Consider the following 15,342-nt stretch of genomic DNA (forward strand, 5'->3'; position numbering starts at 1 on the left):
CAGTTTGGTTAGGTTAGCATGAATTAGTCTAGTCTAGCATTCACATTCACAGGGCAGTGACGGAATCTGTTGCTCACTACCTACCCGTCTTCGTCCTTCTTCCTGCCTTCAACTCCAACTCTTCCAACCTCAAGGTTTTCTTGCTTGCTTGCTTGCTTACTTACTTACTCTTTCCTCGCCATTCTCAAACTGTTCGTGTCTTTTTGTTCTTCAGCCAGGCACCATGATGTCGGAATGATGGCCAAGGGTATCCCCTCCTCTGTAATCGGGCGCTGCTTAGGAATCGCATCCAATTCTCCTCTGGCAGTATTCGCTTCGATATCCAGACGTACTGTCGCAGAAACTAGTCCAAGATGGCCACTGTTAATGACGCCTATTGTTCCCTCTAATGTTCGACTAAATCATACCCAGCGACAATATCAGAATTTGAAGCAATCCACTGATAATGATGTGCCCGCAACGCCGCTATCGCTATTGCGCCATACCACCAAGCCTCGGAAATTTGTCACCGGGCGCACAACCTCTCTTCCAGTACAGTCCTCAGTCTTGTACTCATATGGCTCAATAGTTTGGCCAACGATTCCTCTCCAACATCGACTTTACAGTGGTAGAGGTAGCAGCAGTGGAAATGGACCGAAATGCTCTTGTGGCAAGGATATCACAGATATTCCCCCCACCCCGGCCAGAACCACAGAAGACTTGAAAAAAGTGAAGGCATCGTCACTAAATGATGCAAGCAAAGATGGCCAGGCTGGAAATCAAGGGTCTACAGGAGCAGACTCTGAGCCAGTTTCTTACATGTCGTACTTACACCTGCCGCGGATGCCGCATCGACCGACAAAGGACGAACTGCTTGAGGCTGCTAATGGCTTCTGGCAACGACTCAAGATTCGTCTAAAATGGGTGTCAATCAGAAGTATGCGGCCATGGAACATCGATGAATGGGGTGCTTTTGTATCATGGTTTCTTTTTGGTCATCTCGCTTGGATTATTGTCGGAACAACAACGTTCTTCTCGCTGATTATCTTGTCTATCAATACCGTTGTGGCTCAAGGTATGAACATCTGTTGCATTGGGCAGTTCTCTTGCATTGAAAAGCCCCCTTGCTAACGAGAAATAGAAACACTCGCTCAATGGGTAGGCGACTATCTAACCCAATCCGCCGGCGTCACCGTTGTCTTCGAGTCTGCTATTGTCCCCAAGTGGCGGGACAATGTCATCTCTTTCCGCAACGTGTTTGTCTCCCGACGACCTGGGCAAGGTAATGTTTCGTCCGTGAGTAAGGGCTCATCAGATGCTGCTGCAGAGGCTGCCGCTGGCCGGAAAGCAGAGTCGCCTGAAGTTGAGGATGACGGCAACTATACTCAATTCGATGTTACACTGTCGACCGTCAACGTCACGCTTTCGTTCTTGAACTGGTGGAATGGCAAGGGTTTGCTCAAGGACGTTGAGATCAAGGGCGTTCGCGGTGTCATTGACAGAACATCGGTGACCTGGCCGGTCGAAGAGGTCGATCCCCTATCGTACCGCCATAAGCACCAACCTGGAGACTTTGAGATCGAAAAGTTCAAGATGGAGGACCTACTACTCACCGTCCATCAGCCGGGCGGGTTCCGACCATTCTCTATCAGCATCTTCTCTTGCGAGTTGCCTCAGCTGCGAAAGCAGTGGCTCTTCTACGACTTTCTTTCGGCCAACCATATGTCAGGGTCTTTCGATGGCTCATTGTTCACGATTCATCCCCGGCAAGTCCATGGTGTGGTGCCCAGTGGCAATGGTGATCCAGAAGCTTCGGTTGGTTTCGGCGACCCTAAGGCTTGGAAGAAGTTCAGCCGGCTCCGTATTGATGGCTTGAGGATTGATCACCTCAATCGTGGCGTAGAGGGACCGTTTGGTTGGATCTACGAGGGAAACGTTGACATTGTCGCCGACGTTATGTTCCCCGCTGACACTGACGAGAGTATCACCAAGGTCATGGCCGATTTCTATGACCAGCTTGAAGAGATCGTCGACACAAACAGGCACCGCTTCATTCGCAATATACAAGAGCAGGGGCCCGCTCTCCTTACATCAGGACATCTTTCAGACTCAACTGTTGATGCCGATGACGAGGAGCCTACCGACGAGCCACAGATGAGCGAGGACGAGCGACGATACCTCATCATGGATCTTCGGATTTCCATGAATGACGTCAAGGCCGCTGTGCCTCTCTTCACCAAGGACATGTCCTATGTCAACCAGGCGCTGGTTCGGCCTATCGTTGCCTATATTAACGCCAAGAAAACGTATATCCCAATCAACTGCCGTATTGTGAAGCGGGCTAGCGATTTTGATGGCAGCTGGTCCATCTTTGACTGTGGTCTTATGAATGACATGTCAGCGGAGACATACGATGCGTTCGCAAATGATGTTGAGAACCAGCAGAGTCGTGTGAGACGGTTCAAGAAGGTCGGCTTTTGGACATTGTCTGTCGCTGTCCACGCCCTCTTCATGGGCATGGCGGGCAACGTGGTGTAATTGCCACAGACGAGCCGCTGTTCTTCAATCTCAGTTGCTCGCAAATCTTTCGAGTATACGATCTGATCAACGATGATGTGCAACTTGTATTTTTATGGACGCTGTTTCAAGACAACGACATTTGTAAAGGCAACAGAGGCGTTTGGGGGGTTATTTCACGACACGATTGAATGTTACCGGCGTTGATGGGATTTTATATATCCATGACAAGATTTCGTCCATGATTCTACTCAACTCCTTAATGTTTCCAGGGAGCAAAATGATGGGCGGGTGGCCGAGATACCCTTGCTGGATTGGTAATGTTCACGGAAGACGAAGTAGTCTAAATATTCTCTTACAGACAAATATACATGATATATGAACTATTTACACTATCTTGACATTGCCCTTTTTTCGGGTATCACTGATACGAATGCTATTCCAGCGTTTGACTACCTCATCGCCGCGAAACAGAACACTCATCAACTCAGACTTGATATATCCATGTAGCAAAAAGTCTTTTGAAGCAAACAAATTCTCATCTACTAACGCTAAGTCCTTGTGTAGATCCCTAGTACCTGAAGAGCGTAAACAATGCTGGCATGACAGTGCTTCGCCATCTTCCTGTATATAATCTCAAACGCTCTCCAATCTTTTGCGCCACAACCACTTTTATGCATGCTGCCTTTCCCTCCCTCTCCTGTAGCACGCCCTCAAACTCTTTTGCGTCTGCCCTGTCCTGTTCAAATAATTGAGAGTGTTCCAAGGCGACGCCGTGCGACTATTATCGCCGCGTTTGCGTCGATGGCATGTCAGTTGGCAAGCAGTTGGACTGGAGTGGGAGTACACAAGTCGAAGCTGGGCGCGGCAGGTCGGATAGGGGCGAGAGATCTCGTTTTTGTGTTATCGAGAAACACTTCACATAAAGTCATCACTAGAGAAAACGTCAGCTTGGCGAGTTATTCGACATGATGTGCAGTTACTCACTCTCCAAAGTCGTCGTTGTCATCGTAAGTAGTAGTGTCCGCGACGTTAGCACGGCCAGCGACGAGGGAAGTCTTTGTCTTGGCAGCCTTTGTCTTCTTGCCGCTCTTGTCGGCGGCCTTCTCCTCTCTCATTTTCTCGTTACCCAGGGCTGTCATGGTGCTGGCGAGTTTCTTGATCTGTTCGCTGTTCATCTCCTTGGCAAGGGCCTTGGTGAAGTCCTGGAGGAATAGGGAGTAGTGGGGGTTCTTTGCGTTGGCCGAGATGAGGGGGGTGATGCTGGTGCGGAGGGTCTCGAATTGAGCCTTGGTCTTGGGCTGGAACAGGGGCAGCTTTGAGATGTCGACAGTCCTGGTAGGGTCGTTGGCATCGACAACAACGGTAGCAGGACGAGACTTGGCACGGCCGGCGCTGATTCCAATATCTCCGAACATATCGGCAGCATGAGCAAGATCGGCCTCTTGCTCAGTACGTCGAAGTCGCTCACGCTTTTCGGACTCGGTCTCCTCGTATTCCTCGTAGTTGTCGGCTTCAGCCTTTTGCTGAGCACGTTCAGCTTGATGCTCAGCGATTCGCTGACCCTTGGGCTTCTTGGCAGCAGCAGCGGCAGCGGCGGCCTTCTTCTTAGCCTCCTCGGCCTTGCGCTCCTTCTCACGTTCGGCATCGGAGTCGTCGGCATCCCACGAGTCTAGAACCTGTAGAAGAGTTTATGTCAGTCGTGAAAGGGAGTGTACGGCGAGCTTTATGAGGTAACGAGCCAAGCGAGACAATGTCAAACAAGACCAAGACTTACATCTCCATCATCCTCTTCATCGTCAAACTTGCGGCGGGCGGCAACGGCGGCAGCACCAACGGCAGGAGAGCCGGAGGAAGAGCTATCATCGCTGTCTTCTTCGTCTATAGAAGCGCCTCGTTAGCAAAGATGTTGCTGCTTGTCTGGTAAAGGCCTGTCATGATCAAGACGAGAGACCCCGCAAAAGTCCATATTTCGATAAGACATGACGATAATCTGGACAAGGAGATTTACGTACCCCACTTCTTAGGAGGCATGATGGCTGTCGGTCGGTTGGTGTTTGGCCGTGATTTTACGGGAGTGAGGTGTGATGATTGAAGTTCAGGACGTACGAACGTGGTAGAGGGAAATGGAAGTTAAGTTTTGTGTGGTGCCCAAGGTTGTGCGCCTGTAGGCAGGTTAGGTAGTAGGTGTGGGTGGGTGTTTGATGCTGGACTGGCTACGGTACAAAACGGGTCGATGGATGGATCTTGGAATGGAAGGGAACAAAGGAAGAGTCAACGAACGAAACAAGGTTCTACGCAGACACTAGACTATGTATTTATATTCATATTGGTCGGGTACTATAGTTTTTAACTGTAAAGCATGGCACATAAAAGTGTATACATTGTAGTATACCGTGGTATATATCTATCTCATCAGGCACAAAAGCTCACAGAGACCCGATGGAGGGGTAAATCAGTGCCTGTCAAGGAGGGGCACTTTTTTTTTTCTTTAGCCTTAAAATTTGGCGGGTATTTTTTATTTTTCCATCGGGCTGAGCATTGACGTCAGTTATCATACAGTAAGTGCCTGAGTACCGGACTGGGCATGCGATTCAGCGACGTTATTTGCTAGGATAACCACTATATGTGGCTTGGTACCGACTTATACTTTTGTCTGTTTTAAGTCTTTTCATTTGATATCCACTCGTTTACGGCACAGTTCAGTGAAAGCTTCCTCGTAAGCTGTCAAAGGTTTCAAGGAACTTTGCCTCTTGTATTACTAGATGACTCCATTAAACTTTTTTGCATACAAGTTACTTGCTCACTGGCTCACTGGAACTACTCTTCCTATTATTCTCGCGTCCAATTTTGATGTCTGAAGAGCCGAAAGCGTGGGACAGGTCTCGCATTTACTTACCCTGCACCAGAAACATTGTATAAGTAGTCACGGCTTCTACCACGATGCAGAGTATGGCCTCTGGTATTCATCAGATCATTGATATTGGGAATCAAATCGTATTCACTCCATTTACAATTGATTCCTAAAATGTACCTAATCGTCATCAGCACAAACTGTCGTTATACGTGCCGCGCAGTAATGACAAACAGAGATTGAAATTTGTATTATACTCGTCAATTAAAGTTCATAAGCGTGGATATTAGTCATGAATAGTATGTTCAAGATCTTACTGTCCTCTTAGAGAACAACTTCATCATGATGTCCATCTCTACTGTATACGATCAGGGAGCCAAGGTGTAAGTGAGGTAGGGTCTGAATGTTAGTTATACGAGGATATACAAAACAGATGACCATTAAAGTCCCGCTGATTCACCTCAGTATCCCGAGAAACCCCTTATCAAAAGTGAAGCCTGGGTCTTGAATATCGAGAAATCCCGATTTGTTCTCATCCATCAATATCCGAGTCGAGTCGGGATCTAGAAAATTCACGACGGCAACTAAGGAATAGGCCCGTTTACAGCACGTGCCATGAACATATTTTGAGATACTGTACTGTCGTTGATGTCAGATTATGAATGATTCTCAAGACTTCATCGCCGTCCAAGCGCTGAGATCCGAGTCCTCCCGATGAACTTTGACTCACATGGCAGCCGCAACTTTTTGAGCCGCAAAGAAGATGCCGATTTAGGTTTTCGGGAACGTCTTTCTAGCGCTTCCCAATTACAGCGGCTCGTCTGTCGTGCTTTGTTTGGTTAGACCATTACTAAATTAGCGGGCGGCCAAGGTGTGCCGCATACGCCGCACTCTCTAATTCCCGGGCAGTCCTCACCTTGGGGCGCCTCATCTTCTTCACCCGGTCTGTCTTCGTAGTCTTTGTAACCTCCTCCGTCAGCAATTTTTCAGCCGAATGCATACGGGTCAGTAATCTTGCCCATAGGTGGCGCAAATGCATAATCTACTTGCTTTAGCTCGGGTTGAGGTGAGAATAGCGTCTGACGTGCGGCCAATGCTTCTCCGAGGGCTTCCATAGCGTATCTATATAAAGGTCTGGCAGTATCTTCTCAGGCAGGAAGGAAATTTTATGTATCATGATATCTTGTGTATCAAACATTCATCTCTATTATTCAGAATAATACATTCTTACACACAACCAGTCTAGAGTCTTACTCTTCACAATGTTGTCAACCCAGCTTCACCATAACCCAGCTTCGAGACAGGCTGCAAAGGCTGCAGCTCTTGGTCTTGTTCGAACAGTATCATCCTCATCATCCCTCTCAAAAACTCCCGCTATCCTTCGGATCGGCTACTCCGTATCTCAGCAGCACCGACTTTTCTCTTCGACACCCAACAACCAGCTTCGTGACTTCTTCCCTGTCAAAGAGACACCGCACATCCAAACAACCAGACCAGCATGGCCACACGAGGGCTACACCTACCAAGAAATGGCGGCTGTTGAGCCTGCCCACCGAGAACCAAAGACTCTGGGCGACTGGACGGCATGGAAGATTGTTCGTGTTGCCAGATATTGTATGGATAAGGCAACAGGCATGGACCGGGATCAGAAGTCGGACAAAAAGAAGCCAACTACAGCTATTGCAGCTCAGAGGCCACTCACCGAGGCACAATGGGTAAGTTGTATATCATACTCGATACTTGAAGCCATCTAACATGAACCAGTTGATCCGATTCATCTTCTTAGAAAGCGTTGCTGGTGTCCCAGGCATGGTCGGTGGTATGCTGCGACATCTCGGCAGTCTGAGACGCATGAAGCGTGACAATGGCTGGATCGAAACTCTCCTCGAGGAGAGCTACAACGAGAGAATGCACCTCTTGACATTCATGAAGATGTGTGAACCTGGTTGGTTCATGAAGATGATGATCATCGGCGCCCAGGGTGTCTTCTTCAACAGCCTGTTCGTCTCATACCTCATCTCGCCCAAGATCGTTCACCGTTTTGTTGGTTACCTTGAGGAAGAGGCTGTCCACACCTACACTCGCTGTATAAAGGAGATCGAGGATGGCAACTTGCCCAAGTGGAGTGACCCTAAGTTCCAGATCCCTGATATTGCTATTCAGGTATGTATTGACAACACGCATGGATCAGTAATGCAGCCAATTAACAATGTATTTAGTACTGGAAGATGCCCGAGGAGCACCGTACGATGAAGGACTTGATTCTCTACATCAGGGCTGATGAGGCAACGCATCGAGGAGTTAACCACACATTGGGTAACCTCAACCAAAATGACGACCCAAACCCATTCGTCAGTGAATTCAAGGATCGAGAGCCACCTAAGCCTGCACTGAAGGCAGCTGGCTATGATCGGGCTGAAGTTATCTGAGGATGACTGGTACTACGATTAGAGATACCAGACAAAGGTCTATCGAGGTTCAGTTCGAGACTTTTCTGGAAAGTCATTTCATTTGCTTAAAAAGTTGAAAAAGGGAGAACGATCATCGTGTGTATGGTTGGCATTTGCATATGATACCACTCGGGAATGGCGTTTCAACTGCATAAGGGACGAGGGAGTTCTGATTGGATTTCTTAGAAGGGTTGGCATTTATTGGCATTTCAAGCAGGGAAACTCTACTCTTGGTGGATTTTATGGAGTATTGGGATATAATGATAATAGCCAAATTCGAGTGGTTATAAATTCAGTTTTCTACTTATCCAGAGTCACGCAAAAGTGAAGACAGATGAAGCGGACTGGAGACGACAAGACTTGGAAGCAGAATCGTCGGTCTAAGATAGATATGGCACTGCTAGGGAAAATCTATGAACGGACAAGTTTGTGTTATTCCATCAGACATAATTTATTATCGTTGTCGCCGTCAGATAAGCATCTCTTCAGTATGAAACGTATCAGACACCAACGTCAGAATCTACTATTACAAGTGACATTCACGACTGCGACTGGAGCAGTGTAGGTAAAACAAAAATCTGCCTTGCGAGGATCTTCAAACGCCAAAGGAAGAACTCGGCTGTCACCGACCGGGACCGGGACTAGGACCAGGACAGGGATAGATAACAAAGGTACGTACATGGTATATAAGCTGGAGTCCGAATATGATACTGTCATCATCATGTACTGTATCAGAAAAACACAGCCTTGGATTGTGGGGGTCGGATCGTGAGCCGCGTATAAGGCTGTGTGGCAGTGTAAGACTTAAGACTCCTCTCCACGAACTGTAAGTGGTGAGCTCAAGTCGCGCTAGAAGCCATCACGTCTTCCAGAGGCAGTGCAAGAGGACGATCCAGGAACAGTGAGTGTCTATTATAAGGTCTGACGAATGTCCTACGTATGATGTGGTTAGACTGATTGCCATACCAGCCACCTGATGGAATGTAAGTTTATCTCATTGCGACGGTGATCAAGATGCATGGTTCAACATGATTCAATTTGTTACGCCTAGACTATACTGTAAGCAACTTCATTATGTACCCTTGTATGGGACAGGCTGATTCGACAGTAACAAGCGCGTATCAGAAATTGATGACAACCAAGACACAACAGCTGACATGAAGCTTAACACGCTTAACACAGCTTAGAGATAACTCTCCCTAGGTAGGCTAGGTTAGATCTAAGTAATTAGTAGAATTGGCAGGAAACTTTAATGACAAAAACATCCAATCCATCTACCTCTGTAGAGACCAACATCTGTCAGTCACATATAGCTCATATCTACAACAGTTCATCTGGATCAACATCCATACCTAGGTAAGCATAACTGTAAACAAATATCATTTGTGCCTGCAAAAGTGCCGCTAATTAAATGGCGAGTTCGGTATTTGGATAGTGCTGATGCTCATTTACTTAGGGCCACCAATCCCAAACAAGCGGGATGCTACGTATGGGGATCCATGTTTGATGCATTGATTCAATAGGTAATGAGTCTCTGATATTTTCTGAAGAGTAGAAAGTAATTCTTATTAGGAGTATAGAGTAAACAAGAGTTGATAGCCAGCCGTTGCAGTTCGACTGCTCACTTCAATATGCATCATCGTATAATGCTTATAGTATCCATTTAGCGATATCATGATTGTCATAATCCTCCATATGAAGCGAAGCGAGTCTGCCTCACTTGTAACCGATCGAAACGATCCGGTCCTGACATCGTTTTAAAATTAGCAAGACCTTGCTGATCTGGTTTAACTTTATTGATTCGATAGATAGGTAGTATCCATTGTTCCTGACCTGACAGCCCGAGGTACCTGGGTAGGCAATAAGCTTGAGGCCCCATCTGTTCAACGTGTCTCTGCACAGCCTCGGCGCTATTGTTCGACTTAAATGGATGGATGTAAGGGCATGTGCTGTTAGTAATCAAGCCCGGGCATCATTTCATCCATACATTTCATAGAATTAATTCCTACCCGTTTAGACGTTGTACGTAAGGTATAGACCCCATCTGCATGAGCCAGCTTCTATTGGAATTCTGGACGAAACCTAATGGAAGGGACCAGCCACAAGGACCCTTCCGTTCCAGCGGACAGCAGTGGAGGTGGGTATCCCTAGCGACCTGCAGTTAGTTAACCGCCCGCCATCTCCATTCATAGGTTCTCTCCTCTCTTCTCCGTCTTACTCATTTATCATCCACTCAATTTCTAAACACAAAAAGACCACAAAAAAAGGTAATCGACCAGGCTAGTAAATTATCAAATGTCTTGGCGGGGGTTTACTGCCTTACCGACTCTACTGTATCCGTACCACACACCCCAGGTCCAGGAGCATTGACCGACCTGGATTACCTTAATTTTACCCGCCCTGGAACATTTACCTAAGGTACCAGGTACTAAAGGTTCCCTTACAGCACGTCCAACTAGAAGCCACCTCAATATTACTAGTAGCATACCCGTCGCACATCTCTACCTCTACTCTCTCCACCATCATCTATCTGCGCGGCCGACCCGACCCAGCCCAGCCCAACCATACTTCAACACCACAGCAGCATCAACAAAGCCTCGTCATACCACTTCTTTTCTGCGTCGCATTTTCTCTTCCATTTCTCTTCTGCAAACCTATCCCGCTCTTTTCCTGCGCGCTTCGCAACCCCCTCCACGCGTCGGCTGTCGTGATAGGACGCTCCCCCGCCCATTGCATCACCCTGTGAGCGCACAGCCCCCCCGCGCGGCATCGCATCGCCACGGTGCCTGAAGGCTGACTGCCTCGTCCGCGTCGTTTCGTTCCGTCTTGGCTTCGTTTTGCTTGCGTTTGGGTTGTCTTTGCTTCTAAACTCGGCAACATCATGGATCAACAAGCTCAGGCTCGAGGCCGGTCGCTTTCGACTGGCCATCAGCAGTCTCATATAAACCACTCTCACTCCCCGTCGCCTACGCCCTATCAGCATAACGATCCATCCGTCGGCCTTGGTCTTACACTCGATCAGTCCGCCCACCAGTCCTACGATTCCTTCAGTAACTCTGGTTTCCTGAGCCCTCAACAGTCGCCTTCATATCTTCCACCTGCGCATCAACAGCAGACCAACTCTTTCGGCCAGGCCAATCTATCCGACCCCGCTATTCTCGACCCCAGTAACACCTCGCTGCCCTTCAACAACCAGTCTCAGGCAGCTTATCTGTCGCCCAACCTGAACGACAACGATTTCTCTCTTTTCCCGAGTACCAGTGGCCAGAGTGACCAGTTCAACGCTCCGTTGTTTGACCAGTCTACTTTGAACCCCAACGATATGAATACCATGGCGGCGCAAGGGCATCACTCGCCCACCCCTCCTCACTTGTTCCAGCATGATGCTCAACAGCCTGGTTCTGCTCACCAGTCACCCGCATTTAACCAGCATCAATTCTCATCTCCGCCTAGTCACTCGCGACATGCCTCTCTTGGACCTGCAGATGCTCTTCTCCCAAACCAAATAGCAGACTGGAACCGACCTCAGTTCCAGGGCCACCGTCGCACACCATCTGAATACTCAGACGTCTCATCCGTTGCTCCATCGCCCAATCTTGTTAGCGCCGAGTCTTTTGAAACCGATATTGGCGGGCATTCACCTGCCCATCGCCCTTCAGATGGCGGTTTATATCAGGAAGTGTTGAGCATTGGTAACTTTAGTCTTTCCGACCCTCAGGTCGGTGGTAGCCCTGGACACCAGGGCCGTAGTCCGTCCCATAGTCCCGCCATTAGCCCTCGCATTGTTCCTCAGCAGATGCCCGACCTGACCCAGCTGAATCAAAACAGCTTTGGTTTGGCAGCGCCTCACAACCCATATGGGGTACCCTCTACCTACTCCGACGTCAATGCGCCCGTTGAGGCTTTCCCTAACCTTCAGCCATCAGGTGCCGATTTGTCGTCAATGGCACCTCCCGCCATCAACATTGATTTTGCACCTACGAATGCTAAGCAAGGTGCCTTTGATCAACCCAAATCGCGTATGGATCAAGATTCTTTGACTCCCCCCGACAGAGGTATGTCGATACTGAACATCTATTTGTTGAAACTGTTTAACACGTCTCAGGTCGTCCAAGATCCCGTCCTCGTGCCGTGACAGACCCTTTCCACCAAGGCGGCGGCATGATGGGTCGCCAAGGCAATGCGAACATGATGTCGCCTTCTCTAGGTGCCGACTTGTTAGCACGCCCAGACTCTAGGTCTCTGTCGCCTCTTGATAGGCAAGCGGGCACTTCGCCCTCCCGAAGAAGACAGTCCACATCGGCGGTACCCAACAACGTCATTGCCCTGCGATTGGCAGACCCTGAATACCAGAATAACCAGGACAACGGGGCTGCCAAGCGCGTTCAGAAGCATCCAGCCACTTTCCAGTGTACACTGTGCCCTAAGCGATTTACACGTGCTTACAACCTGCGCTCGCATCTAAGAACACACACCGATGAGCGTCCTTTCGTATGCACTGTTTGTGGAAAAGCCTTTGCGAGACAACACGACCGTAAGCGTCACGAAAGTCTGCACTCTGGAGAGAAGAAGTTTGTGTGCAAGGGCGATCTCAAGGTGGGAGGCCAATGGGGCTGCGGCAGGCGGTTTGCCCGTGCCGATGCTTTGGGTCGCCACTTTAGATCTGAGGCAGGCCGTATCTGCATCAAACCTCTGTTGGATGAAGAAATGATGGAACGACAACGACTCTGGCAAGAGCAGAGAATGCAGCAAAATATGGCACAGAGCATGGCGGCCGCATCCAGTATGCCAATGGATGGCCCTGTCTATCCTATGGATCCTTCAGGCAACCCCATGCTCCCGGCAGCTCTTCTGGCGCAGTACCCTGCACTGGCCCAATTGAATTGGTCAACTCCTGATGTGAATTCAGGTATGGAGGACGAAGTCAGCGGGCGCTCATCGTTTGATGCCAGTGACTACGACGAAAATGAAGATGGAGGATACGTGAGCGGCCCTGGAACAGGGTTTGGCGAGGGCGGCATGGGTCAAGGGTTCGGTGAGATGGGATATGCCAGTGACTTTGGTGGCCGATGATGCGGGCTCACTGATGAAGGGATCAATACCCTGTAACGCGATCAATGTCCTTTCTTCACTGAGCACTTACGACACATTTTGAAATCCTTTGTTAGCAGCGTTTGATCTTTTCTTTTCTATTTCTATTTCTATTCTGTCCCTGTTTCATGGGATTCCAGGTTTTGGATGGCGAATATCCTATGGGCAGCTCTAGATGGCATGTGGAAACTGTATACAGCGGCCACATCAGCGAATTATGATGACTATTTTTGTATACTTCGGCAGGTTGGGCATAGACGGTACGCGCATAGATACCAATACGAGTCTGTTTTTATACTCTTGAGGAAATAAACGAGCGAGAATAACCAGTTGGTTCATGAACTTGGCTTCAGTCCTCTCGATTCTGTCCGAATTCGTGAGATGTAGATACAGTTTCATTTGACCTTCCATATAACAGATCCCGGAAGGATGCATGGAGATTGTGGATATGACCTAATAGTTGAAAAGCATCTATGTAAACCATGCATGAGCAGATACTGACGTCTAGATTGCCCCTGACCAAATACTGTAACTGATCACCCCTTTCTTTGGATATCTTTACGGTAAAATAGATTAGTGACCCAGGAAACAAGAAATGTGAACATAACTCCGAACCCAATAATGACAGTACCAACGCCGTGCAACAGCTCCCTTAACCATTTCCTTGATTCACTTCCCATTGTAAGCCCGGTCGTGCCCTCGTGATTCGCAGCATGTCGTGATATAATCTCCAAGTTGATCGGATTCGTCTTACGACTAGTGATGATGCATCGGCAATGTTCCAAAGTACTCTTTGAATGTTGCTGCCATGAAGTTCTCGCAAATCTCGCGATGAACCGCTACACACGACTCTGTGATGAAGGGCATCAGGAGTGAATTGGCCTCGAGCAGAACTTGTTCGTGGAGTTCGAACTCGTCCCCTTCAACCGTCGCCGTACTGCCTGATGCCGTGCTATCCGAACCTGCCGGCGATATTGGTCCAGTAGCTGATCGGCCGCGCTGCTGCTGGCGCACTTGCCACTGAGCTCGGACAACAACGCCCACCGGGGCTTTGGCTCTTGAGCGAAGGCCATCGGGGATAACTTGGAAAATGGCTCTGTAGGTAATCGTTTTGGCTAGACCGGGAGCAAGGTTGACAAGCTCCTGCATCTCAAAGGCGCGGAAAGTGTCGTCAAAGGGCCCGAAGAAAGGGTCTTCGGCAGTGTCTGCAGGATCTGCTGGAACTTCGTCCAACTTGGTCACAGTCCGATGATGGGCGACAAATGGATCAACGGCCTGCAGTGCAGCTAACACAGCGCCGGGAGGGAGAGTACCCGGTACAGGGACGGATATGGAGAGAAGTTGAGTTGTGCGCATCTTTGTAGGAGGTGGTTGGGCGCTGTAGAGAAGTTTCGTAGTCCTCTCGTTTGGTGTAGGGAAGGAGGATAAGATGAAGAGTGTGGATGAGTATCGTTTCGTTAGATGATGGTCGGTAGAGACTAATGATTAGAAGTTGTTGATATTGGTGATTGTAATAGTAGCGATGTCGATAAATTTATCTTGATGAGACATCCAAAGGCGTACATGATGATTGTCGAGAACAGGACTGGCGATAGTTATTCCATCCGGAGTGATTGAGAGAAGGAGGAGTCCAGAGATAGAGAGTAGTGACCTGACGAAGCTTGTTGCCAAAGCTCTCCTCCTGTAAGATAAAGAATGGACGGTTGAGCTTTAAGAGAAGTTCTGATATCCAAGGAAGAGAAAGTTGAAATGGTCGAGAAGAGAACGAAGATGTTTAAGTCTGCGCCTCACAGATGCCGCTGCTACTGGGTTCTGCCGTTTCGTTTTCGATCCTTTTCCTTTTCCCTTTCCCCCTTGACTTGGCCTTTGTCGTTGAACCGGGAAAGCTTGTGAATCCGACGACAAGCGGAGCAGAGCGAGCAGGCAGGAAGCAAGGAAGCGGATGCGGACTGCGCTTCTAATGCATGCACGAGGTGAGAAGCGAATAGGCGCCCGCGCGTATCGGAAAAGAGAACAATTTAGGTAGTTGAATAACCCTCCGTTTCACAGGTTTTTGCCTGCCTATAATATAACTCTGCCTCTTTTGTTGGTTGGCTGCGCTGAGATGCACTTTGCGCTTGGGTGAGCGGGAGCGACAGTGAGATGATGAGTAACAAATGATTGCGTTGGGTGAGTTTGAGTTGAGTTGAGTTGAGTTGAGAGTTGAGACGATGGGCGAGTGAGTCGAGGCTAAACCGAATGGTGGCTGACGGAGTTAAAAATATACTGTACCTGCACCGTATAGTAGCCCTGAAGGCGGGGACAGATTGGAAGGGATGGGGCACTGTTACAGTGAGTGTACAGAGAGAGGAGGTGGAGGTCTAGACCATCAGAACCTGAGAGAGAAGACGACGGGAGACAGACAAAAAATGGGAAGATCTGGATGTTGCTTGATAATAACGTAGGATGGAA

The 15,342-nt window shown here is 48.7% G+C and overlaps 5 protein-coding genes across 5 annotated transcripts; 3 read left to right on the top strand and 2 right to left on the bottom strand.

The window, feature by feature from the left end:
* Nucleotides 1-798: 798 nt before the first annotated feature.
* Nucleotides 799-2,517, top strand: FIESC28_11021 (uncharacterized protein; the record flags this gene model as incomplete). The annotated part of the gene is made up of 2 exons (XM_031165151.1): nt 799-1,054; nt 1,121-2,517. 2 exons carry the CDS (start codon nt 799-801, stop codon nt 2,515-2,517), a joined length of 1,653 nt encoding a protein of 550 aa, XP_031010779.1.
* An 897-nt stretch (nt 2,518-3,414) lies between these two features.
* Nucleotides 3,415-4,530, bottom strand: FIESC28_11022 (uncharacterized protein; the record flags this gene model as incomplete). Its single annotated transcript, XM_031165152.1, has 4 exons — nt 3,415-3,430; nt 3,484-4,175; nt 4,274-4,377; nt 4,512-4,530. The coding sequence occupies 4 exons, from the start codon at nt 4,528-4,530 to the stop codon at nt 3,415-3,417; spliced, it is 831 nt and encodes a 276-aa protein (XP_031010780.1).
* Nucleotides 4,531-6,612: 2,082 nt separating this feature from the next.
* FIESC28_11023 (uncharacterized protein) lies at nt 6,613-7,779 on the top strand (the record flags this gene model as incomplete). The annotated part of the gene is made up of 3 exons (XM_031165153.1): nt 6,613-7,065; nt 7,115-7,513; nt 7,570-7,779. 3 exons carry the CDS (start codon nt 6,613-6,615, stop codon nt 7,777-7,779), a joined length of 1,062 nt encoding a protein of 353 aa, XP_031010781.1.
* A 2,902-nt stretch (nt 7,780-10,681) lies between these two features.
* Nucleotides 10,682-12,873, top strand: FIESC28_11024 (uncharacterized protein; the record flags this gene model as incomplete). The annotated part of the gene is made up of 2 exons (XM_031165154.1): nt 10,682-11,855; nt 11,906-12,873. The coding sequence occupies 2 exons, from the start codon at nt 10,682-10,684 to the stop codon at nt 12,871-12,873; spliced, it is 2,142 nt and encodes a 713-aa protein (XP_031010782.1).
* Nucleotides 12,874-13,647: 774 nt separating this feature from the next.
* On the bottom strand, nt 13,648-14,247 carry FIESC28_11025 (uncharacterized protein; the record flags this gene model as incomplete). Its single annotated transcript, XM_031165155.1, has 1 exon — nt 13,648-14,247. One exon carries the CDS (start codon nt 14,245-14,247, stop codon nt 13,648-13,650), a length of 600 nt encoding a protein of 199 aa, XP_031010783.1.
* Nucleotides 14,248-15,342: the final 1,095 nt, after the last annotated feature.

This window comes from Fusarium coffeatum, assembly GCF_003316985.1.
Source record: "Fusarium coffeatum strain FIESC_28 chromosome Unknown BRIP53273_contig_354, whole genome shotgun sequence".
Taxonomy (NCBI): Eukaryota; Fungi; Ascomycota; class Sordariomycetes; order Hypocreales; family Nectriaceae; genus Fusarium; species Fusarium coffeatum.